The 24,810-nt window shown below is 50.4% G+C and overlaps 3 protein-coding genes across 3 annotated transcripts; all 3 read left to right on the forward strand.

The window, feature by feature from the left end:
- Nucleotides 1–742: 742 nt before the first annotated feature.
- On the forward strand, nt 743–3,945 carry LOC311527649 (zona pellucida sperm-binding protein 3-like; the record flags this gene model as incomplete). The annotated part of the gene is made up of 9 exons (XM_084641841.1): nt 743–1,156; nt 1,810–1,928; nt 2,009–2,112; nt 2,186–2,363; nt 2,444–2,564; nt 2,665–2,756; nt 2,845–2,990; nt 3,114–3,239; nt 3,784–3,945. The coding sequence occupies 9 exons, from the start codon at nt 743–745 to the stop codon at nt 3,888–3,890; spliced, it is 1,407 nt and encodes a 468-aa protein (XP_084497967.1). The 3' UTR covers nt 3,891–3,945.
- Nucleotides 3,946–8,209: 4,264 nt separating this feature from the next.
- On the forward strand, nt 8,210–11,595 carry LOC311526894 (zona pellucida sperm-binding protein 3-like). The gene is made up of 9 exons (XM_084640358.1): nt 8,210–8,720; nt 9,481–9,599; nt 9,662–9,783; nt 9,855–10,032; nt 10,110–10,230; nt 10,331–10,422; nt 10,511–10,656; nt 10,780–10,905; nt 11,465–11,595. Exons 1-9 carry the CDS (start codon nt 8,307–8,309, stop codon nt 11,554–11,556), a joined length of 1,410 nt encoding a protein of 469 aa, XP_084496484.1. The 5' UTR covers nt 8,210–8,306; the 3' UTR covers nt 11,557–11,595.
- A 6,848-nt stretch (nt 11,596–18,443) lies between these two features.
- On the forward strand, nt 18,444–23,418 carry LOC311526895 (zona pellucida sperm-binding protein 3-like; the record flags this gene model as incomplete). The annotated part of the gene is made up of 9 exons (XM_084640359.1): nt 18,444–18,629; nt 19,376–19,494; nt 19,575–19,678; nt 19,755–19,932; nt 20,010–20,130; nt 20,231–20,322; nt 20,411–20,553; nt 20,717–20,842; nt 23,244–23,418. 9 exons carry the CDS (start codon nt 18,444–18,446, stop codon nt 23,375–23,377), a joined length of 1,203 nt encoding a protein of 400 aa, XP_084496485.1. The 3' UTR covers nt 23,378–23,418.
- Between the last annotated feature and the right edge of the window lie 1,392 nt (nt 23,419–24,810).

Raw genomic sequence — 24,810 nt, forward strand, 5'->3', positions numbered from 1 at the left:
CAGAAATAAAACAGAAGGATTTTGGATAGGCTAAGTTTTGGGACTTGTTCTTTGGACTGGACATTAGCCTTCAGCAGGGGTAGCCCAACGATCTCCGTTTCACGGGGATCCCTCCCTGATCATTTCTTAGCTGTGCAAAAATATCATGATCAGATTGTTCAAACAGCATACTCAAAATTTAAAAGCAGGACACTTGGGAGAGCTGTGGCTGGCAAACCCTTTGGTCAAATGAACTCAAGTTGGCATCCCAAAATGCACCTCAGCCGCTGAACTAGATTGCCAGTTTGGGAGCTGATCTGACTATCGACGCCAAGTTCAGATAAGAGGCAAAATTCAGAGACCAGGAATTTAAACAGAGAGTGGGTTTCAAACGTAACCATGATGCAGCGATCACTGCTCCATAATAAAAATCCCCTTTGGAATTGAGTATCAGCATTGCAGACTCTGCACAGCTGATGTTTCACATCCACGACAAAATGTGTCAGATTTAATTGAATGAAACCGCACAGGAATCTCCCAGAATACAACTGATGAACTGACCAACAGGTGGAGCTGATTCCCATTGGTCCTCCCATTTCCCTGCTCCAGGGATGGGTAGTGGATGTGATTGGGCCCCAGCTGCTTGCAGTCTAGGGGAGGGTGTTCATTACCTGGAGCAGCTGTGAACTGGCTTTAGGTGCAGGGTATAAAAGGCCCACAGCAGCAGATTCTCCCCATACTGGGTTTGCTACTGGTAGGCAGGATGGGGTACAGAGGTAGCCTGGGCTTTGCTCTTCTGTGCTGGGTGGTCAGTGGGGTGACCTGTTACAATCCCTGGGATTTCTCTAGGATTGACTCAGCCGTCTGGAGACCCACCCCCAGAGCTGAGCCCCCTCAACGACAAGCCTATGTGCCTTCTCTTGCCCAGCCCTCCCCCTGGGCTCGGGTTGATGCTTCCCAGCTCAGGGCTGTGTCCCTGCTGCAGCCTGTCACAGTGCAGTGTGAGGAGGCTCAGATGGTGATCACTGTGCACAGGGATCTGTTTGGCACGGGGAGACTGATCAAAGCTGCTGACCTGAGCCTTGGCCAGGCCACCTGCAGGTACACATCCCTTAATGCTGCAGAGAACACTGTGACCTTTGCAGCTGGGCTCCATGAATGTGGCAGCACCTTGCAGGTAAGGCAGCTTCATAGAAACCAGGAGCTTCCTATTTGTGGGATTAAAAAGGGGTAACAGTGTAGCATAGGGTCTTGGCTCAGTTACTGAGCCGCTAGCTATTTCTTGGCGGGGAGGGTGTCTTTTCCCCTTAGTCTTCAGTCTCCTTACAGTTGAGAACTATTTCATGTCTTTATGCTCCAAAAGGACGTTTAAGAGCATGCATGGGGAGTGAGCCATGGTGGCTCTGTCAGATTTCACCAGTGGACCCTTGTGCTCAGTCCAAGCCAGGGACTTTTACTGCCAGGAAAGCCCAGTTTGGCTCACTGAATTCTGTGAGCTCTCCAAACCCTGTAGATGGGATGGAGGCAGCTGAATGTGTTTCTGTACTCTGCTAGCGCAGTAACTTGAGAAGTGGAGTGAGATGTGTTTTACATGGGGGGGGGGGGCAATCACTGTATGGCACATACCTCAGAACAGGCACAGAGGAAACGCGTGAATAGTCATGCGAAGGGGGGCACTACCATAGCTCCAGTATTTCGATGGCTGCTCAGCAGAATGAGCACAGGAACTACTTGTTGGAAGACATGCCCGCTTCCTGGAGAACTGTCTTAAATTCTCAGCTCTCAGCTGAACTACTTGCCCTTAATCTGTCCAATGTCCCCTCCTTCCAGATGACCCCAGACTCCCTGGTTTACAGCACAAGCCTGAACTATAACCCCACCCCTGCCAGCAACCCAGTGATCCTAAGAACCAATCCAGCTGTGATTCCCATTGAGTGTCACTACCCCAGGTGAGAGTCTGAGATGCTCAGATCCCCTCTCTCCCCTTCTGGAATCTGGCTCAGTGACTGAGGTTTGCTCCTCCTCCCAGGAAGGACAATGTGAGCAGTAAAGCCATCAAGCCAACATGGGTTCCTTTCAGCTCCACCCTGTCTGCTGAGGAGAGACTGGCTTTCTCCCTGCACCTGATGAATGGTAGGTGGAAGGTCCCTTCAGGGGAGCTGAGCCCTGTCCTGTCTGTCCTGCTCACTGTCAACTTGCCTTCCAGATGACTGGAGTGCTGAGAGACCCTCCAATGGATTCCAGCTGGGGGAGGTCATGCATATCCAAGCTGATGTCAGCACTGGGAACCATGTGGCTTTGAGGCTCTTTGTGGACAGCTGTGTGGCCACCCTGAGCCCAGACAGGGACTCCTCTCCCCGCTATGCTGTCATTGACTTCAATGGGTAAGAGCTGGGAGCCCTTTCTAGTCTAGAATCTACCTCAAGTCTGTGGGGATCTTACTAACCAGAGTTCTTGTGTGTAGGTGCCTGGTGGATGGGAGATCAGATGACACCACCTCGGCCTTCATATCCCCCAGGCCCAGGCAGGACACGCTGCAGTTCATGGTGGATGTGTTCAGGTTTGCAGGAGATGCCAGGAACTTGGTGAGAGCCCACATTTCTGCTCCAAGTCGATTTCCCCAGGCTAAGCAGCTGTTAGGGTCCCCTGGGATGGTCCTAACCCCTCTTCCCACTTCCCTTCCAGATCTACATCACCTGTCATCTGAAAGTCACTGCAGCTGAGCAAGCCCCAGATGCCTTGAACAAGGCTTGTTCCTTCAACAAAGCAGGCAACATGTGAGTAGCCTAGAACCCCATCAGGGGAGTGACAGGCAGCCTAGAACAGAACTCTTCACTGTAGATGACTGTTCCTGTTCTGTTCCAGCTGGTCTCCAGTGGAAGGCATCCGAGACATCTGCAGGTGCTGTGAGACTGGGAACTGCGCATTCCTTGGAGGACAGTCTGGGAGAGGCAGCCCTCTGGACAGATGGTCAGGGAGGCGCTTCCAGAGAGATGTGGCCTCCAGGCATGGTAGGTTCTGTGCCCACTTCACCTGGGAAGATGTCTGGCTTACTCCAGCAGACTGTTCCTGGGGGATCTTCCACCCAAAATGGGATGGATTGGTTTTCTAGTAGTGCTTCTCTCCCAATACAGGTGAGCCCTTGGTGAGGGAAGCTGAGGCTGATGTTGTGGTAGGACCCATGATCATCTTGGATACTGATCAAGGATCAAGGGATCTCTCAGTTGCTCAAATGGAAGCAGAGAAGGCAGCATCAGAGGGTAACTAGTTCTAATGAACAAGTCTCATGGTGCCTCTATTGTCACTACTAATCTACATTGGGTTTGCTGGGAAAAGATGCACTAAAAGATGGAAGAAATGAGTTTTACAAAGTCAGTTGTAAGAATCCCTTAGTCCAAGGAGGGAGTGTTAATAATGAGTCAACAAGACTCAAGAAGGGCTCCTTGTTGAGAGGGTCCAACCAGAGCCAGTCAAACATAGGACTGTCAGCCACCGTAGCCTGGGCTTATCTGCTGGGACACCAGTTGTGTGACCTGAGACCTGCAACCTATTATCCAGTGGGATTTATAAAGAGGTGCTGATCTCCTGCTCCAGCCACTTCTAGTAGACAAACTCCAATATGTATGGCTATAAAAGACTTCAAAAAACACAGCCCTACAATACAGCTCAAAGAAAAAATCCCCCATTTTATTAACTGTGGCCTTGACTCATGTACCCAGCGAGTGCCTGGTAGATTTTTGGAGAGGAGAGGTTGCTGGAGAAGCAACTAGCTGCAGTTTTAACCATGTGTCCTTCCTCTTGTAGGATTCTCTTCTACAGCTGGTCTGATCTCAGTGGCAGCTGCCATTGCACTGGCCTTTATTACTCTGGGGATACTCGTATACAGAAGATGCAGCTATTCCAGTGCCTGAGCAGTCACAGGCCTTTTTACCTTCTGTCTAATGTAAATAAACCCCAATGACCTGATTCTGGTCTGTGACGTATTAATGGGCAAGGGAGATGCCTTCCCTTCTGTGGGGAAGGAAATGGTGTGGTTGATGCACCAACCACATTATGGACACACCCACGGGGCTGCATGGGGAGAGATCATGTGAAGGTGAAGAAAGCAGAGATTGCTGCCTTCAGGCTCCCAGAGGCAAATGGCAGGGGGATTTCCCTCCACCTGAACTGTCCATCTGGCACCTGTAACCATTACAGGGCTCTTGCAGTAGAGAGAACACACATCCCCCAGCCACTGGGCCCTCTAAGTGAAACAGATGCCATGAGGGAGTTCCTACTGACTCCATGACTGGCTTTAGGTGATGCTCTAGGGCAAGGGTTTTTAAACTTCATTGCACTGTAATCCCCGTTGTCCAACTACTGCCCTGGTCCAGGGGGTCAAACCCCCATGGCTTACCCTGGGGAGCAGGGGCTGTAACCTGAGCCCCACTGCCTAGGGCAAAAGACTGACCTGCCAAACAGGGCTGAAGCCCTTGTGCTTTGGCCCTGGGCACTGGGGCTCAGTCGGCAACTTTAGTTTGAGCCAGTCTAACACAGCCTTGGCGAACCCATTAAAATGGGGTGGTGACCCACTTTGGGATCCTAGCCTGCAGTTTATCCGGGGCTCTATCTAGTTCTCTACAGTGGTAGAGACAACACAGCCAACCCTGCTCTAGGACAGGATGTCACTTCTTCAACATCTGCCCTTTAGCTGTGTGGGGAGCAGATCCAAGACCAGGGTTGCACAAATAAACCTCCTCAGCAGGCCAGAGGAGAGCAAAGGGAGCAGCAGCGTGTATGTTCCCAGAACAAGCTCTCTGCCGGAGTGGTTATTCACCCTCTCCCGTGTGATGCTGCAGTGGGGCAGGAGCAGCCTCTTTCCTCCAACACATGCAGCTCTCTGAGCAGGGGCCCTTGGAGGCTTGCTGTGCACCTGCAAGTGGAAGGGACTCTGAGCGAGTAAGGTCCTGACAGGGACTGTCTAAGGTCAGAGCGCCTCATCTACAGTGTCCAATGACTCCCCCAATGCCCTGGGAGGTAGGGGAATGCTGACCACCTTTCATACAAGGGGGGAAAAGACAGGGTTATTAAGTGAGGTTGCCCAGGAAGGCTTTGGCACAATGTGGAATTTAACCTTGGTCTCTTGCATGCCAAGGTGGTGTCTCAACCATCAGACCATGTCTCTCAATGCTTTTCAGCCCATATTCCCAAAGTCCCTCTGTTCTTGAAGGGACCCCTCTGACTAGCTGAGATCCAGCCCTCAAGCCGGAGGTACATTTCCCCCTGCCTCTGGCACAACTCCAGCCCTTCCTCTAAAATATGGGTCCTCTAGTTGGGAAGCTCCAAGACCCTGACATCCTTCAAATCCCCCTCTTTTCTCTGCACTCAGCTTGTTTCTCTCCCTCCCAAATATTGTTGGCTGTATCGAAACAAAGAGCAGGAATCATTCCTGTCCTCATTTCACAGAGGAGACTCTAAGGTTCAGTGCTGCTAAGCCAAAATTAGTGGCCAGTTCCCAAACTAAGAGGAGTTGGTGCTGCATGAGGGGCGTGGATTCAATGCCTGGAGGTACTGCAGCTGGTAGAGCTGTCAGGCCCTGACCTGCCAGTTTTCTGGCTTTCTCGCGTGCCTTGAAGAGGGGATGCCAAAATCTGATTTTTAAATAGAAATTTCACTACAACCTTCACTAAACTGGGAAAAGAGCAATTCCATCATGTGGTGCCAAAATTACACCCCTGGGACTCACCTGGTTTGGACACAGTCCTCTGCTCCTTGACCTAACCTTTCTGTCAGTGGGCTTCACAGCTGCTTGGCAGAGAATCAGGATTCCTGGGTTCTTGACCCAGCTCTGGAAGGAGACTGTGGTCTCGTGCTTAGCACAGGGAATGTAACCGACTGCATTCACTCCATGCATTCATTTCAGACAGCAGCACGGCTGTGACTGGGGTCATCTGGAGAGACCTAGGTTTTATTTCTAGCTTACCCAGGGAGAACATGATGTAACTTCTCAGTTAGCTTAGCTCTAAGATGCCAGAGCATGAGAGCTGCCTTGCCCTGGAATAGGGCTATGAAACCTTAATCTGTTATTAGCACTGCAGGAACAAATACGTATTTGGCAGAGGGTACTGGGAGGCACAGGGACTCTCTGGGTTCACCAGAAGAATGACATGTAAGGTCTCTAATGAAAACCCGAGTCACACAGGTCATCATAACCATTGTGAGATGTAGGTATGGGAAGTATGCAAGGAGCACTGAAAATGAGGTTCTGTAGGCCTTGTAGATGAAGCAGGCCTCTCAAAGGTAGTGGGTCTTGAGACAAAATCCTGCAGACAGGAGGGGTGGGCGATGCTTTTCTTCATGGTGGACCATTGTGTGTTGTATGTCATGCAATGTCTAAGACAAATGCCAATGAGGAGCTGGCAGAGACTTCAGACAGAAACTAACAGGAAGAAGTCAATATTGGAGGGGGAACCCTATCTACTGATAAACATCAAAGGTGCCTGCTGGAATATTTGAGGGGCAAAAAGACATCCTAACATCAGGTGCCTAGGAAGTAAACTAACAGCGAGTTGGCATCATGAATAAGGGGTTTCAGCCAGGCTTGGCTGCAAATGCTGAAGGGAACTTGGGTGAGACGCTTTCCAGATTGGAGGATAAATCTCCTTTTACTTTAGATTAGAGCTGAAGTGCTGTGTGTGATACAAGAGAACTGAGCTAATGCCAAACTGGTGAATGAGGATGCGCTGTTCCTTTGGAAACAGAGCATCTGGGATTTCTCTGGGTATCCAGTGATTGGGGTTGAACCACAGAGGGGCCCACTTTGAAGGGACTTGAAGCCTGGGGCGCATTAATTGTTATCCTGCCAGGCAAAACACAGGGCTGGGCTATCCCAGAGAAGAATGCTTGAGGCGCTGATGGGCTGGTTGCATTGGGGAGCTAAAACCCAGCTGGCACAGGCAAGGCTCCTTCATACAGGAGGCTGGTGGCAACTAGGTTGCCGCACAGCCCTGGCTGCCCTGAGAAGTGTCACAGTCCCTATCCCAGGAATCTCAGTTTCACATGGATCCTCCCTCCAGGACAGGCCCTCTCTTCGCTTTGAGAAACAAGCCATTCTGGGGAGGGGAGATATGGGGGCAGATGTGGGTACACGTTGGGGAAAACAATTCAACCCAGCAAACTCCACCCCAACCCTGGAAGGAGAACACCAGTTCTGGAACTCATCTGACGAGTTATGCGGATATTAGAGAGGACACAAATTTCCCCTTGAACAGATTTTAGTTTCACACTTATCCACAGTGGAGCACTTGATGGGCCAGACTGAGAGAACAAGTGACCAGGAATGCGGCTGTAGCCCGGTGGGAGGTGGAAGCACTGGGGTCTGGTCCCTCTTTCATCATTTATCCACAACAGAACAGCTTGAATGGGAGAGTAGGAGGAAGCCCAACATCAGAATGTCCCCTAGCTCAGTGGTTCAAGCATTCTTCTGAGAGATGGGAGACCCCTGTTCACGTCCTTTCTCTCCCCTCAGCAGAGAGGGGGAATGAAACCTGGGTCTCCCACATTCCAGGTGAATGCTCTAACCGCTGGGCTAAAAGATCCGAGGAGGACACCGCGTCCTGCTCCAGTGCAATTGTGAATGGGGTCAACATGGGCAAGCAGCACAGCTAGTGAATTGGGCTCCACATAAGACATAGGCAACTAAATGCCTAACTTCCCCTAGCTCATGGACAGCTCTGGCCTTAGGTGGGAGACAGGTGCCCAGACTCCCAGAGGGAGGCAGCTGGGCATGTGCCCAGAGGCTGAGACACGGGCACCAGGGACCTTTATAGTGTAAAAACTTCGGTGCTGCTGAATTTGGACACCTACAGAGTTCGCTATATGGTTTGTATCAGAGGGGAGTGGGTGGGTCTGATGAAGAGGGTATTCACCCACGGAAGCTTATGCTCCAATACCTCTGTTAGTCTATAAGGTGCCTCAGGACTCTTTGCCGCTGTGTGATTTGTGGATCACAGTGGAGCCAAACCCAGGATTTACAGGCCTAAATTGGGGATTGAGGGGCCTGGGTCCCTTTGTGGTGGAGCCCACCCTTAGCCTTCCATTGAACGAAACAGGGCAGGAATTTTCCAAACTGCAGCTGATGTACTGACCAACAGGTGGAGCTGATTCCCATTGGCCCTCCTATTTCCCTGGTTCAGGGCGTGGGCACTGGGCATGATTGGGCCCCGGTTACCTGCAGATTAGGGGAGGGTGTTAATTACCTGGGACAGCTGTCACCTGGCTCTGAGTCACGGTATAAAGCCCCAGAGCAGCAGTTTCCCTCCATACTGGATTTGCTGCAAGCAGGCAAGATGGGGTACAGAAACAACCTGTGCTTTGTTCTTCTGTGCTGGGTGGTCAGTGGGGTGACCTGTTACAATCCCTGGGATTTCTCTAGGATTGACTCTGCCATCTGGAGACCCACCCCCAGGGCTGAGCCCCCTCAACGACAAGCCCATGTTCTCTCTGTTGCCCAGCCCTACCCCTGGGCTCGGGCTGATACTTCCCAGCTCAGGGCTGTGTCCGTGCTGCAGCCTGTCATGGTGCAGTGTGAGGAGGCTCAGATGGTGATCACTGTGCACAGGGATCTGTTTGGGATGGGGAGACTGATCAAAGCTGCTGACCTGAGCCTTGGCCCAGCTGCCTGCCGGTACGTGTCCCTTAATGATGCAGAGAACACAGTGATCTTTGTAGCTGGGCTCCATGAATGTGGCAGCACCTTGCAGGTAAGGATTTATGCAAGTCAGGAGCCCCTACTGATCCCTAGCATCACTGCCCCTGCCTTGTCTGATGGGGTAAAAATGGGGCAGCAGGAGAGAACAGTGGGTGGGATTTTGTCCATGTTATTGATAAGCTCCCTGGTTTTTCCTGGGTGCTTCTTCTTAGCTTCCAGTCTCATGCGCCAGGCAAAGAATTCTGCCTTGCTCAGCTCCTGGAGCAGGCTCACAAGTGGAGCCTGAAGAGGGTGCTCTTGTGGCTCAGACAGACTTTACTTCTAGACCCCCCCCACACACACACACATCCAAAGTCTGTCTGCAGACTCCACAGACCGGAGCCTGCAACTGAATAAACTGATTGGTGTTAGCCTGAGCTCTGCATAGTCTGTAGGAGGGAAAGGGACAGACTACTGGCTTCCTTAATCCCTGGTCAAAATTCACCTCAAGGCAGCTAACAGATTAACCCTGGGGGTTTTACTGTCTGAGATTCCTTCACAACCTGCACAGAGGAAAACAGTGAGCAGAGTTGTGTAAAATGGCACTACTGTGGTGCTCATCTTCCGATGGCTGCTCTAGCAGACTGAGCTCTGAAATCCCCTGTTTCTAGTGTCCAGTCCTTCCAAAGGCAGTTGCCAGTTGACTGGGCACTGGTTGGAAAACTTGAGCTCAAGTTTTCCATCTGGCTGAGGCTTGTTCTTAGGCCCATCTGAATGACTTTACAAATGCTCTGTGTACTAGTGTTAACCCTTCCATGTCTGCTGCTTCCCAGATGACCCCAGACTCCCTGGTTTACAGCACAAACCTGAACTATAACCCCACCCCTGCCAGCAACCCAGTGATCCTGAGAACCAATCCAGCTGTGATTCCCATTGAGTGTCACTACCCCAGGTGAGAGTCTGAGATGCTCAGATCCCCTCCCTCCCCTTCTGGAATCTGGCTCAGTGACTGAGGTTTGCTCCTCCTCCCAGGAAGGACAATGTGAGCAGTAAAGCCATCAAGCCAACATGGGTTCCCTTCAGCTCCACCCTGTCTGCTGAGGAGAGGCTGGATTTCTCCCTGCACCTGATGAATGGTAGGTGGGAGAAGCCTCCAGGGGAGCCCTGCCTGCCTGTCTGTCCTGCTCACTGTGAACTTGCCTTGCAGATGACTGGAGTGCTGAGAGACCCTCCAATGGATTCCAGCTGGGGGAGGTCATGCATATCCAAGCTGATGTCAGCACTGGGAACCATGTGGCTCTGAGGCTCTTTGTGGACAGCTGTGTGGCCACCCTGAGCCCAGACAGGGACTCCTCTCCCCGCTATGCTGTCATTGACTTCAATGGGTAAGAGCTGGGAGCCCTTTCTAGACTAAAACAAGACTGATCAGGGACTCTTACTGACCCTTGATTCTTGTGTGTAGGTGCCTGGTGGATGGGAGATCAGATGACACCACCTCGGCCTTCATATCCCCCAGGCCCAGGCAGGACACGCTGCAGTTCATGGTGGATGTGTTCAGGTTTGCAGGAGATGCCAGGAACTTGGTGAGAGCCCACATTTCTGCTCCAAGTCGATTTCCCCAGGCTAAGCAGCTGTTAGGGTCCCCTGGGATGGTCCTAACCCCTCTTCCCACTTCCCTTCCAGATCTACATCACCTGTCATCTGAAAGTCACTGCAGCTGAGCAAGCCCCAGATCCCTTGAACAAGGCTTGTTCCTTCAACAAAGCAGGCAACATGTGAGTAGCCTAGAACCCCATCAGGGGAGTGACAGGCAGCCTAGAACAGAACTCTTCACTGTAGATGACTGTTCCTGTTCTGTTCCAGCTGGTCTCCAGTGGAAGGCATCCGAGACATCTGCAGGTGCTGTGAGACTGGGAACTGCGCATTCCTTGGAGGACAGTCTGGGAGAGGCAGCCCTCTGGACAGATGGTCAGGGAGGCGCTTCCAGAGAGATGTGGCCTCCAGGCATGGTAGGTTCTGTGCCCACTTCACCTGGGAAGATGTCTGGCTTACTCCAGCAGACTGTTCCTGGGGGATCTTCCACCCAAAATGGGATGGATTGGTTTTCTAGTAGTGCTTCTCTCCCAATACAGGTGAGCCCTTGGTGAGGGAAGCTGAGGCTGATGTTGTGGTAGGACCCATGATCATCTTGGATACTGATCAAGGATCAAGGGATCTCTCAGTTGCTCAAATGGAAGCAGAGAAGGCAGCATCAGAGGGTAACTAGTTCTAATGAACAAGTCTCATGGTGCCTCTATTGTCACTACTAATCTACATTGGGTTTGCTGGGAAAAGATGCACTAAAAGATGGAAGAAATGAGTTTTACAAAGTCAGTTGTAAGAATCCCTTAGTCCAAGGAGGGAGTGTTAATAATGAGTCAACAAGACTCAAGAAGGGCTCCTTGTTGAGAGGGTCCAACCAGAGCCAGTCAAACATAGGACTGTCGGCCACTGTAGCCTGGGCTTATCTGCTGGGACACCAGTTGTGTGACCTGAGACCTGCAACCTATTATCCAGTGGGATTTATAAAGAGGTGCTGATCTCCTGCTCCAGCCACTTCTAGTAGACAAACTCCAATATGTATGGCTATAAAAGACTTCAAAAAACACAGCCCTACAATACAGCTCAAAGAAAAAATCCCCCATTTTATTAACTGTGGCCTTGACTCATGTACCCAGCGAGTCCCTGGTAGATTTTTGGAGAGGAGAGGTTGCTGGAGAAGCAACTAGCTGCAGTTTTAACCATGTGTCCTTCCTCTTGTGGGATTCTCTTCTACAGCTGGTCTGATCTCAGTGGCAGCTGCCATTGCACTGGCCTTTATTACGCTGGGGATACTCGTATACAGAAGATGCAGCCATTCCAGTGCCTGAGCAGTCACAGGCCTTTTTACCTTCTGTCTAATGTAAATAAACCCCAATGACTTGATTCTGGTCTGTGACGTATTAATGGGCAAGGGAGATGCCTTCCCTTCTGTGGGGAAGGAAATGGTGTGGTTGATGCACCAACCACATTATGGACGCACCCACGGGGCTGCATGGGGAGAGATCATGTGAGGGTGAAGAAAGCAGAGATTGCTGCCTTCAGGCTCCCAGAGGCAAATGGCAGGGGGATTTCCCTCCATCTGAACTGTCCATCTGGCACCTGTAACCATTACAGGGCTCTTGCAGTAGAGAGAACACACATCCCCCAGCCACTGTGCCCTCTAAGTGAAACAGATGCCATGAGGGAGTTCCTACTGACTCCATGACTGGCTTTAGGTGATGCTCTAGGGCAAGGGTTTTTAAACTTCATTGCACTGTAATCCCCATTGTCCAACTACTGCCCTGGTCCAGGGGGTCAAACCCCCAGGGCTTACCCTGGGGAGCAGGGGCTGTAACCTGAGCCCCACTGCCTAGGGCAAAAGACTGAGATCTGCCAAACAGGGCTGAAGCCCTTGTGCTTTGGCCCTGGGCACTGGGGCTCAGTTGGCAACTTTAGTTTGAGCCAGTCTAACACAGCCTTGGCAAACCCATTAAAATGGGGTGGTGACCCACTTTGGGATCCTAACCTGCAGTTTAAGAACTGCTGCTCTAGGGTAACTACTCACCTTAGAGAGAAGGATCGGGGCACTTTAGACAAATTGCTCTCACCATGGACTGAAATCATGGCTGGGGTGAACTCTTTAGGCTCAGGCTAGTTAGTTCTGCAGGCTAGCCCTGTTCTCTTGCCACCAGGCCTAGGCAGAAAGTGTCTTAAAAAAAACTTTCCAGTTTCTGTGCCCTTACCTGCAGTGGAGTGAGGCCTGTACAACAATGATCATGCAGCCTCTACTCAAACCCAAGTGTAAAGGGCTCTATCTAGGTCTCTACCGTGGTAGAGACAACACAGCCAACCCTGCTCTAGGACAGGATGTCACTTCTTCAACATCTGCCCTTTAGCTGTGTGGAGAGCAGATCCAAGACCAGGGTTGCACAAATAAACCTCCTCAGCAGGCCAGAGGAGAGCAAAGGGAGCAGCAGCGTGTATGTTCCCAGAACAAGCTCTCTGCCGGAGTGGTTATTCACCCTCTCCCGTGTGATGCTGCAGTGGGGCAGGAGCAGCCTCTTTCCTCCAACACATGCAGCTCTCTGAGCAGGGGCCCTTGGAGGCTTGCTGTGCACCTGCAAGTGGAAGGGACTCTGAGCGAGTAAGGTCCTGACAGGGACTGTCTAAGGTCAGAGCGCCTCATCTACAGTGTCCAATGACTCCCCCAATGCCCTGGGAGGTAGGGGAATGCTGACCACCTTTCATACAAGGGGGGAAAAGACAGGGTTATTAAGTGAGGTTGCCCAGGAAGGCTTTGGCACAATGTGGAATTTAACCTTGGTCTCTTGCATGCCAAGGTGGTGTCTCAACCATCAGACCATGTCTCTCAATGCTTTTCAGCCCATATTCCCAAAGTCCCTCTGTTCTTGAAGGGACCCCTCTGACTAGCTGAGATCCAGCCCTCAAGCCGTAGATACATTTCCCCCTGCCTCTGGCACAACTCCAGCCCTTCCTCTAAAATATGGGTCCTCTAGTTGGGAAGCTCCAAGACCCTGACATCCTTCAAATCCCCCTCCTTTCCCTGCACTCAGCTTGTTTCTCTCCCTCCCGAATATTGTTGGCTGTATCTAGACAAACAGCAGGAATCATTCCTGTCCTCATTTCACAGAGAAGACTCTAAGGTTCAGTGCTGCTAAGCCAAAATTAGTGGCCAGCTCCCAAACTAAGAGGAGTTGGTGCTGCATGAGGGGTGTGGATTCAATGCCTGGAGGTACTGCAGCTGGTAGAGCTGTCAGGCCCTGACCTGCCAGTTTTCTGGCTTTCTCGGGTGCCTTGAAGAGGGGATGCAAAATCTGATTTTTAAATAGAAATTTTGCTGCAACTTTCACTAAACTGGGAAAAGAGAAATTCCATCATGTGGAGCCAAAATTACACCCCTGGGACTCACCTGGTTTGGACACAGTCCTCTGCCCCTTGACCTAACCTTTCTGTCGGTGGGCTTCACAGCTGCTTGGCAGAGAATCAGGATTCCTGGGTTCTCGACCCAGCTGTGGGAGGAGACTGTGGTCTCGTGCTTAGCACAGGGAAGGTAACCGACCACATTCACTCCATGCATTCATTCATTCATGCACGGCTGTGACTGGGGTCATCTGGAGAGACCTGGGTTTTATCTCTAGCTTACCCAGGGGGAACATGATGTAACCTCTCAGTTAGCTTAGCTCTAAGATGCCGGAGCATGAGAGCTGCCTTGCCCTAGTATAGGGCAATGAAGCCTTAATCAGTTATTAGTGCTGCAGGAACAAATACGTATTAAGAGCTGTCAGTGGAATGGACCATAGAATCATAGAATATCAGGGTTGGAAGGGACCCCAGAAGGTCATCTAGTCCAAACCCCCTGCTCGAAGCAGGACCAATTCCCAGTTAAATCATCCCAGCCAGGGCTTTGTCAAGCCTGACCTTAAAAACCTCTAAGGAAGGAGATTCTACCACCTCCCTAGGTAACGCATTACAGTGTTCCACCACCCTCTTAGTGAAAAAGTTTTTCCTAATATCCAATCTAAACCTCCCCCACTGCAACTTGAGACCATTACTCCTCGTTCTGTCATCTGCTACCATTGAGAACAGTCTAGAGCCATCCTCTTTGGAACCCCCTTTCAGGTAGTTGAAAGCAGCTATCAAATCCCCCCTCATTCTTCTCTTCTGCAGGCTAAACAATCCCAGCTCCCTCAGCCTCTCCTCATAAGTCATGTGTTCCAGACCCCTAATCATTTTTGTTGCCCTTCGCTGGACTCTCTCCAATTTATCCACATCCTTCTTGTAGTGTGGGGCCCAAAACTGGACACAGTACTCCAGATGAGGCCTCACCAATGTCGAATAGAGGGGAACGATCACGTCCCTCGATCTGCTCGCTATGCCCCTACTTATACATCCCAAAATGCCATTGGCCTTCTTGGCAACAAGGGCACACTGCTGACTCATATCCAGCTTCTCGTCCACTGTCACCCCTAGGTCCTTTTCTGCAGAACTGCTGCCTAGCCATTCGGTCCCTAGTCTGTAGCTGTGCATTGGGTTCTTCCATCCTAAGTGCAGGACCCTGCACTTATCCTTATTGAACCTCATCAGATTTCTTTTGGCCCAATCCTCCAATTTGTCTAGGTCCTTCTGTATCCTATCCCTCCCCTCCAGCGTATCTACCACTCCTCCCAGTTTAGTATCATCCACAAATTTACTGAGAGTGCAATCCACACCATCCTCCAGATCATTTATGAAGATATTGAACAAAACCGGCCCCAGGACCGACCCTTGGGGCACTCCACTTGATACCGGCTGCCAACTAGACATGGAGCCATTGATCACTACCCGTTGAGCCCGACAATCTAGCCAGCTTTCTACCCACCTTATAGTGCATTCATCCAGCCCATACTTCCTTAACTTGCTGACAAGAATACTGTGGGAGACCGTGTCAAAAGCTTTGCTAAAGTCAAGAAACAATACATCCACTGCTTTCCCTTCATCCACAGAACCAGTAATCTCATCATAAAAGGCGATTAGATTAGTCAGGCATGACCTTCCCTTGGTGAATCCATGCTGGCTGTTCCTGATCACTTTCCTCTCATGCAAGTGCTTCAGGATTGATTCTTTGAGGACCTGCTCCATGATTTTTCCAGGGACTGAGGTGAGGCTGACTGGCCTGTAGTTCCCAGGATCCTCCTTCTTCCCTTTTTTAAAGATTGGCACTACATTAGCCTTTTTCCAGTCATCCGGGACTTCCCCGGTTCGCCACGAGTTTTCAAAGATAATGGCCAATGGCTCTACAATCACAGCCGCCAATTCCTTCAGCACTCTCGGATGCAACTCGTCCGGCCCCATGGACTTGTGCACGTCCAACTTTTCTAAATAGTCCCTAACTACCTCTATCTCCACAGAGGGCTGGCCATCTCTTCCCCATTTTGTGATGCCCAGCGCAGCAGTCTGGGAGCTGACCTTGTTAGTGAAAACAGAGGCAAAAAAAGCATTGAGTACATTAGCTCAGTTGCATGCCATCCCATGGGCTCCCCACAGGTATGGTGTTGAGAACAAGTGTCTGTCTCCCTCTGGGCACACTGTCATTCCATGCAGGCTCTCAGCAGTCCCATTCGTTGCTCCATCAAACCAGAGATAAAGTTGAATAACTTCATATGGACTAGCTTTTGGAGCTTGCCCCTGGTGCAGGCCACTAGATTCCCACAGGGGTACCTCTGTCCCAAGAACCAACTGACAGAGGGTACTGGGAGACACCGGGGGACAGGGACCCCCTGGGTTCACCAAAAGAATGTCATGTAAGGTCTCGAATGAAACCCCGGGTCACACAGGTCATCATAACCTTTGTGAGATGTAGGCATGGGAAGCATGCAAGGAGCACTGAAAATTACAATCTGTAGGCCTTGTAGATGAAGCAGGCCTCTCAAAGGTGTGCATCTTGAGACAAACTCCTCCAGTCAGCAAATGAGGAGCTGGCAGAGACTTCAGAAAGAAACTAACAGGATGAAGTCAACATTGGAGGGGGAACCCTAGCTAGAGGTAAACATCAAAGGTGCATTCTGGTGTATTTGAGGAGCAAAAAGACACCCTGACATCAGGTGCCTAGGAAGTAAACTGACAGCGAGTTGGTGTCATGAAAAAGGAGTCTCAGCCAGGCTTAGCTGAAAATGCTGGAGAGAACTTGGGTGAGAGACACTTTTCGAGACTGGAGGATAACTTGTTAGTTAAGTGGAGGCTCCAGAACGCAAGTTATGATTTTGTTTCACAGCTAGCCGTTTGTTTCCAGCTCTCACACCATTTTTATGTGACTATTCTGTCTTAAATAAATCTCCTTTTGCTTTAGAATTCGGCTGAAGCGTAGTGTGTGATACAAGAGCGGTGAGCTAACGCCAAACTAGTAAAGGGGGACGCCCTGTCCTTTAGCAACAGAAGGTCTGGGATTTCTGTGGATCTCCAGTGATCAGGGTGGATCCCACATTGAAGGGACTTGAAGCCTGGGGCGCATTGATTGTCAACCTGCCAGGCAAAACACAGGGCTGGGCTATCCCAGAGAAGAATGCTTGAGGCGCTGATGGGCTGGTTGCATTGGGGAGCTAACACCCAGCTGGCACAGGCAAGGCTCCTTCATACTGGAGGCTGGTGGCAACTAGGTTGCTGCACAGCCCTGGCTGCCCTGAGAAGTGTCACAGTCCCTATCCCAGGAATCTCGGTTTCAAATGGATCCTCCCTCCAGGACAGGCCCTCTCTTCGCTTTGAGAAACAAACCATTCTGGGGAGGGGAGATATGGGGGCAGATGTGGGTACACGTTGGGGAAAACAATTCAACCCAGCAAACTCCACCCCAACCCTGGAAGGAGAACACCAGTTCTGGAACTCATCTGACGAGTTATGCGAATATTAGAGAGGACACAAATTTCCCCTTGAACAGATTTTACTTTCACACTTATCCACAGTGGAACACTTGGTGGGCCAGACTGAGAGAGCATGTGACCAGGAATGCGGCTGTAGTCCGGTGGGAGGTGGAAGCACTGGAGACTGGTCCCTCTTTCATCATTTATCCACAACAGAACAGCTTGAATGGGAAAGTAGGAGGAAGCCCAACATCAGAATGTCCCCTAGCTCAGTGGTTCAAGCATTCTTCTGAGAGATGGGAGACCCCTGTTCACGTCCTTTCTCTCCCCTCAGCAGAGAGGGGGAATGAAACCTGGGTCTCCCATATTCCAGGTGAATGCTCTAACCGCTGGGCTAAAACATCTGAGGAGGACACCACGTCCTGCTTCAGTGCAATTGTGAATGGGGTCAACATGGGCAAGCAGCACAGCTAGTGAATTGAGCTCCGCATATGAGGTAGGCAACTAAATGCCTAACTTCCCCTGGCTCATGGATGGCTCTGGGCTTAGGTGGGAGACAGGTGCCCGGACTCCCAGAGGGAGGCAGCTGGGCATGGGCCCAGAGGCTGAGACACGGGCACCAGGGACCTTTATAGTGTAAAAACTTCGGTGCTGCTGAATTTGGACACCTACAGAGTTCGCTATATGGTTTGTATCAGAGGGGAGTGGGTGGGTCTGATGAAGAGGGTATTCACCCACGGAAGCTTATGCTCCAATACCTCTGTTAGTCTATAAGGTGCCTCAGGACTCTTTGCCGCTGTGTGATTTGTGGATCACAGTGGAGCCAAACCCAGGATTTACAGGCCTAAATTGGGGATTGAGGGGCCTGGGTCCCTTTGTGGTGGAGCCCACCCTTAGCCTTCCATTGAACGAAACAGGGCAGGAATTTTCCAAACTGCAGCTGATGTACTGACCAACAGGTGGAGCTGATTCCCATTGGCCCTCCTATTTCCCTGGTTCAGGGCGTGGGCACTGGGCATGATTGGGCCCCGGTTACCTGCAGATTAGGGGAGGGTGTTAATTACCTGGGACAGCTGTCACCTGGCTCTGAGTCACGGAATAAAGCCCCAGAGCAGCAGTTTCCCTCCATACTGGATTTGCTGCAAGCAGGCAAGATGGGGTACAGAAACAACCTGTGCTTTGTTCTTCTGTGCTGGGTGGTCAGTGGGGTGACCTGTTACAATCCCTGGGATTTCTCTAGGATTGACTCTGCCATCTGGAGACCCACCCCCAGGGCTGAGCCCCCTCAACGACAAGCCCATGTTCTCTCTGTTGCCCAGCCCTACCCCTGGGCTCGGGCTGATACTTCCCAGCTCAGGGCTGTGTCCGTGCTGCAGCCTGTCATGGTGCAGTGTGAGGAGGCTCAGATGGTGATCACTGTGCACAGGGATCTGTTTGGGATGGGGAGACTGATCAAAGCTGCTGACCTGAGCCTTGGCCCAGCTGCCTGCCGGTACGTGTCCCTTAATGATGCAGAGAACACAGTGATCTTTGTAGCTGGGCTCCATGAATGTGGCAGCACCTTGCAGGTAAGGATTTATGCAAGTCAGGAGCCCCTACTGATCCCTAGCATCACTGCCCCTGCCTTGTCTGATGGGGTAAAAATGGGGCAGCAGGAGAGAACAGTGGGTGGGATTTTGTCCATGTTATTGATAAGCTCCCTGGTTTTTCCTGGGTGCTTCTTCTTAGCTTCCAGTCTCATGCGCCAGGCAAAGAATTCTGCCTTGCTCAGCTCCTGGAGCAGGCTCACAAGTGGAGCCTGAAGAGGGTGCTCTTGTGGCTCAGACAGACTTTACTTCTAGCCCCCCCGTCCAAAGTCTGTCTGCAGACTCCACAGACCGGAGCCTGCAACTGAATAAACTGATTGGTGTTAGCCTGAGCTCTGCATAGTCTGTAGGAGGGAAAGGGACAGACTACTGGCTTCCTTAATCCCTGGTCAAAATTCACCTCAAGGCAGCTAACAGATTAACCCTGGGGGTTTTACTGTCTGAGATTCCTTCACAACCTGCACAGAGGAAAAGAGTGAGCAGAGTTGTGTAAAATGGCACTACTGTGGTGCTCATCTTCCGATGGCTGCTCTAGCAGACTGAGCTCTGAAATCCCCTGCTTCTAGTGTCCAGTCCTTCCAAAGGCAGTTGCCAGTTGACTGGGAACTGGTTGGAAAACTTGAGCTCAAGTTTTCCATCTGGCTGAGGCTTGTTCTTGGGCTCATCTGAATGACTTTACAAATGCTCTGTGTACTAGTGTTAACCCTTCCATGTCTGCTGCTTCCTAGATGACCCCAGACTCCCTGGTTTACAGCACAAGCCTGAACTATAACCCCACCCCTGCCAGCAACCCAGTGATCCTGAGAACCAATCCAGCTGTGATTCCCATTGAGTGTCACTACCCCAGGTGAGAGTCTGAGATGCTCAGATCCCCTCTCTCCCCTTCTGGAATCTGGCTCAGTGACTGAGGTTTGCTCCTCCTCCCAGGAAGGACAATGTGAGCAGTAAAGCCATCAAGCCAACATGGGTTCCCTTCAGCTCCACCCTGTCTGCTGAGGAGAGGCTGGATTTCTCCCTGCACCTGATGAATGGTAGGTGGGAGGAGCCTTCAGGGGAGCCCAGCCCTGCCTGCCTGTCTGTCCTGCTCAATGTGAACTTGCCTTGCAGATGACTGGAGTGCTGAGAGACCCTCCAATGGATTCCAGCTGGGGGAGGTCATGCATATCCAAGCTGATGTCCACACTGGGAACCATGTGGCTCTGAGGCTCTTTGTGGACAGCTGTGTGGCCACCCTGAGCCCAGACAGGGACTCCTCTCCCCGCTATGCTGTCATTGACTTCAATGGGTAAGAGCTGGGAGCCCTTTCTAGACTAAAACAAGACTGATCAGGGACTCTTACTGACCCTTGATTCTTGTGTGTAGGTGCCTGGTGGATGGGAGATCAGATGACACCACCTCGGCCTTCATATCCCCCAGGCCCAGGCAGGACACGCTGCAGTTCATGGTGGATGTGTTCAGGTTTGCAGGAGATGCCAGGAACTTGGTGAGAGCCCACATTTCTGCTCCAAGTCGATTTCCCCAGGCTAAGCAGCTGTTAGGGTCCCCTGGGATGGTCCTAACCCCTCTTCCCACTTCCCTTCCAGATCTACATCACCTGTCATCTGAAAGTCACTGCAGCTGAGCAAGCCCCAGATCCCTTGAACAAGGCTTGTTCCTTCAACAAAGCAGGCAACATGTGAGTAGCCTAGAACCCCATCAGGGGAGTGACAGGCAGCCTAGAACAGAACTCTTCACTGTAGATGACTGTTCCTGTTCTGTTCCAGCTGGTCTCCAGTGGAAGGCACCCGAGACATCTGCAGGTGCTGTGAGACTGGGAACTGTGGGCTGGCTGGACAGTCCAGGAGAGTGAACCCTCTGGACAGATGGTCAGGGAGGCGCTTCCAGAGAGACGTGGCCTCCAGGCATGGTAGGATCTCTATAATCAGAGTTAATAGGTGGCTGTGTGGTGGTTAGGTCTCTCAATAAAAAAGGGGGTTCTGCTAGACAACCCAGGGACCTTCAGCTTGGCTTTATCACAATGTGGATAACGAAGCAACACCCATGTAGTAACATCTCTTACCTCAATACAGGTGACTCCTCACTGAGGGAGGCTGAGGCTGATGTTGTGGTAGGACCCCTATTCATCACTGATGCCTATTGGGGATCCAGGAATCTTGTGGAAGATCAAATGGAAGTAGGGAAGGCAGCATCACCAGGTACTTAACTTGTATAGTAGTAATCCATGCACCTTCAGGGCATTGGGCCTTTTATGAAAAGTGAAAACTCCCTGCAACCACCAGGCTCAGCCCTGCAACCCAAGGGAACACTGAGTAAATGGCTTTGCCAGGACAAACCTATGAGCTGTCAGACCAGTGGGGAGGACCCAAAAGAAGCAAACTAGAATCCAGGGAAGTTCTCCATCCTCCACTCCTGACTCCACCCCCAGCTGGGCTGAAGCACTAAAGTGGCTGAGACTAATTTATAATCTGCGTGGCTTGTTTAACAGGAAGTGCCTGACTCCTGCTCCAGGAAGTTATGACAAAACACATACCACAGAACCAATAGAGTGACCTTAACAGAGGGCTAGATTTAGGAGGGAACATGGAAAATTACAGTAGGGTCATAGGATTAACAAGGTGGGAATCTGATCATGTCTTGGATTTGTGGATCAACATCCAAGGAGTATGGGGAATAAAGTGGTGGTAGAAGTACATAAGTTTAGCTTATGTCCCAGCTTGGTGGGAGAAATCTCATGACTGGAATGTAGCTATAGATGGATATAGCTCCTTCAGGAAGGACAGGATTTAAAAAAAGGATACCTTGTCTATTCTTGATGTACATGTGTTCTGTGTCCTCTCCTGGATCTTAGATCAGTTTAATGTCTCTGCCTAAAGAATATATCCGGGGGGGGGGGGGAGTGCAGGTCCATTGTAGATTCCAAATCAGGAAGAAGTGGATGAGGAATTTCTAGGACATAATAGAAATATCAAAACAGGAGACCTGGTGGTAATGGGGGACTTTCTTTTCTAAGACATCTGGGTTGTCCAATACAGCAAAAACTAATTCTTCCAACAAGTTCACACTACATTCTGTTTTGGAGAGTAGAGGCAGTAACTGAGGAGAGCCATCTGAGACTTGATCCTGACCAACAGGGAGGCATTGGTAACAAATCAGAAGGTGGAAGGCAATTGGGGTGGAAGAGATCCTGCAATGATCTCTTACAAGCCTAAGGCAAGAGCAGTAAAATCAAGATAATGGACTTCAAAAATAGCCGATTAACAGACAGGTAGGGAAAGGTCCCAAGGGAAGGTAATTTAAGGGGAAAAGGAATTCAGAAGAGCTAGCAATTTCTCAAGGAGAAATATTACAAGCACACCTGCAAACTATCCCAATTTAAAGGAAAGGTAGAGTAAGGTCACTATGGCTCCATCAAGAGCTCTTTAATGTCCTAAAAATGCTAAGGAGTACAAAATGCTAGCACAAGCATGTAGGGACAAAATCAGACTAAGGCACAAAAATGAGTTACACCTGCCAAGGGACATAAAAGGCAAAAAGCCATTCTGCAAATACATTAGGAGCAAGAGACTAAGGAAAGGGGCTGCCCTTTCCTTAGTGGGGAGGGGATCTAATAAGGGATGACATCAAGAAGGCTGAGGTGTCTAGTGCCTATTTTTCTTCAGTCACCATTAAAAAGGTTTACGGTGACCAGATACTCAACACCACTATTAACAAGGTGGAAGGAACACAAGCCAAAGTAGGTAAAGAACAGGATAGAAAGTATTGAGCTGTATTCTAGTTGGCAGGGCCTGATATCTGTCCTACGGAACTAGCTGAAACCATCTCTGAACCGTTAGTGATCACTCGTCCTCCATGCACTCTGAGATGAGGTCCCAAAGGACTAGATAGGCACTACGTTTGCACCAAGCTTTAAAAAGGGGAACCAAAGGCCTGGGAAATAGGACTAGTTAGCCTAACTTTATTACAAACTGATTGTGCCATACCTTACAGGTAGGTGCCTAGAAGACAATAGGGTTATAGGGAGTAGGCAGCATGAATTGGTTTGACATTTGTTCTTGATCAATAACTGTCAAAAAAGGAAATTACTGGCCTAGTGGTGCAGGAGGTGGGGGAAGCAGATGTCAGGTGTGTGTATAGACTTTTTTAGTCAGCCTTGGATCAGTCCAATGAGTCTCATAAGCAAACTAAGGAAATGCATGTAGATGCAACTGGTTGAAAGATATTACTCAGTAATTATCAGTGGTCTGCTGTGACTCTGAGAGGGTGTATTTAAGCAGACAGTCCCTGGGTCTGGTACTAGTCAATATTTTTGTGAATCTCTTAGATAAGAGGGGTGAGTGTACTTAAAATGTGGCTGACACCGTGCAACCCCTCTCAGCTTGCACTCTGGAGTACAGGATAAGAATTCAAAACTGACTGGAGAATTCAAGATGAAAGTCCATGAAGTGCTAAGCACTACACTTAAGAAGGGAAAAATCAAATGCCTGGCTACAAAAGAGGGAATAACTGGCTTGCCTATGTAGGATACAAACACCCAGCGATTTCACTAAAGCTGGAAAAGTGCCTGGTTCCCATTCTAACCACAGATCTTTCCTACAGGTGCAGAAGAGACTCCTGGGCTGGTGCTTGGGCTGAGCTTGGTGGCGGCTGCTATTGGTTTGGCCTCCGTGACTCTGACCATCTGCTTCATATACAAAAACCGCAGCCGTGCAATGGCTGGTGCTGTCATGTGACTTGGCCCTTCTGTGTCATGTAAAATAAACCCATAAATGGACTTGAGTCTGGTCAGTGCTGACTTCTTAATGGGTGGGAGTGATGCTTTCTGTGCTGTGGGGGTAACTCAACCAGCTGGTCTCCTCATGAACTGACACTGCAGTGATTACTATTCACACAGTGGCGGGATGAGGGCAGAGTTAGCCTCTCTCCTGGCAACAGAGTTGAGCTGTTAATGTGAAATGTTGGCAGTGCTGTCCTGAGCTGCTTGGGATCTAACACCTGCTACCTGTAGTCCTTCTCCAAACAAAAGCAGTCTGCCTTAATTTGCAGGGGGAGTCATGGCTGGAAGTCACTGGTGACAACAGCTAGAGGCAGCCAGAATGCTGAGAACAGATCTAACAGCAGGCCTATCCTAGATAGAAAGGTATAAATTCCACCTCGAGGGGAGACACCCACGCTATAACTAGTGTGGCTGTGGAGTGGGAGGGGCTCCCTGCCTCCCTATGTACCAGGGTATCACTGTCAGGGCAACTAGCCCCTCACAATACCCCACTCAACCATTTTATTTTAAAGTTGGCAAGCTCAACAGCCAAGTGCAGATAAGCTTCCTCCAGCTGGAATTTACACCTGGTCAAGTCTAGGGTAGCATTATTGCTAATGAGAACAAGCTACCAGTGGACCAAACTCATCTCTGGTATAACTTCGGTGGCCAGGTATTAGTCATAGTCCTGGCCCTGCGGTGGTTCAGTAGGGCTTGGCTTATTTATACAGTGGCCCAGCCAACATCACTTAAACAACCTCCTGCACTATCTTGGTCAGAAAACTCTGCTGCATGACACCCCTTACAGTGTGGGGAAGGGACGCTGCAGCTGGGCTCTGATGACCTCTGTAGCCAGCATCCTCCATCCAACCTGCCTTGCTGTAGAAAAGTCCTGGTACAGTAAAAAGAAAAGACGTACTAGTGGCACCTTTAGAGACTAACCAGTTTATCTGAGCATCGAATGCATCCGAGGAAGTGAGCTGTAGCTCACGAAAGCTTATGCTCAAATAAATTAGCTAGTCTCTAAGGTGCCACTAGTACTCATTTTCCTTTTGCAACTACAGACTAACACGGCTGCTACTCTGAAACCTGGTACAGTAAAAACTCCCTTGGAAGGAAAACTGCAAATGCAGGGGACAGAGCAGGCCTGGGGGGGGGGAAGGGGTGCATAGAGAGCAGGACCACTGAGGGCACCAGTAATGCTAGGGTGGAGGATGCCAGCAGCTAAGATGCATGTTCCTATCTGACAAGATGTGGAATAGGAAATAATCCCATGTGCCTCCTAAACATCTTCATAGGGCTGTGCTGCTGTGGGGAAAACTATGGCCTTGTCTACAGTGAACACTTGTGCTGAAATGTAACTCCCCTGCAATGGCAACATCATAAAACCATCGCAGGGAGTGGTGTAGC

The sequence above is a fragment of the Lepidochelys olivacea genome, assembly GCF_965140295.1.
Source record: "Lepidochelys olivacea isolate rLepOli2 genome assembly, chromosome: 10".
Classification (NCBI taxonomy): domain Eukaryota; kingdom Metazoa; phylum Chordata; order Testudines; family Cheloniidae; genus Lepidochelys; species Lepidochelys olivacea.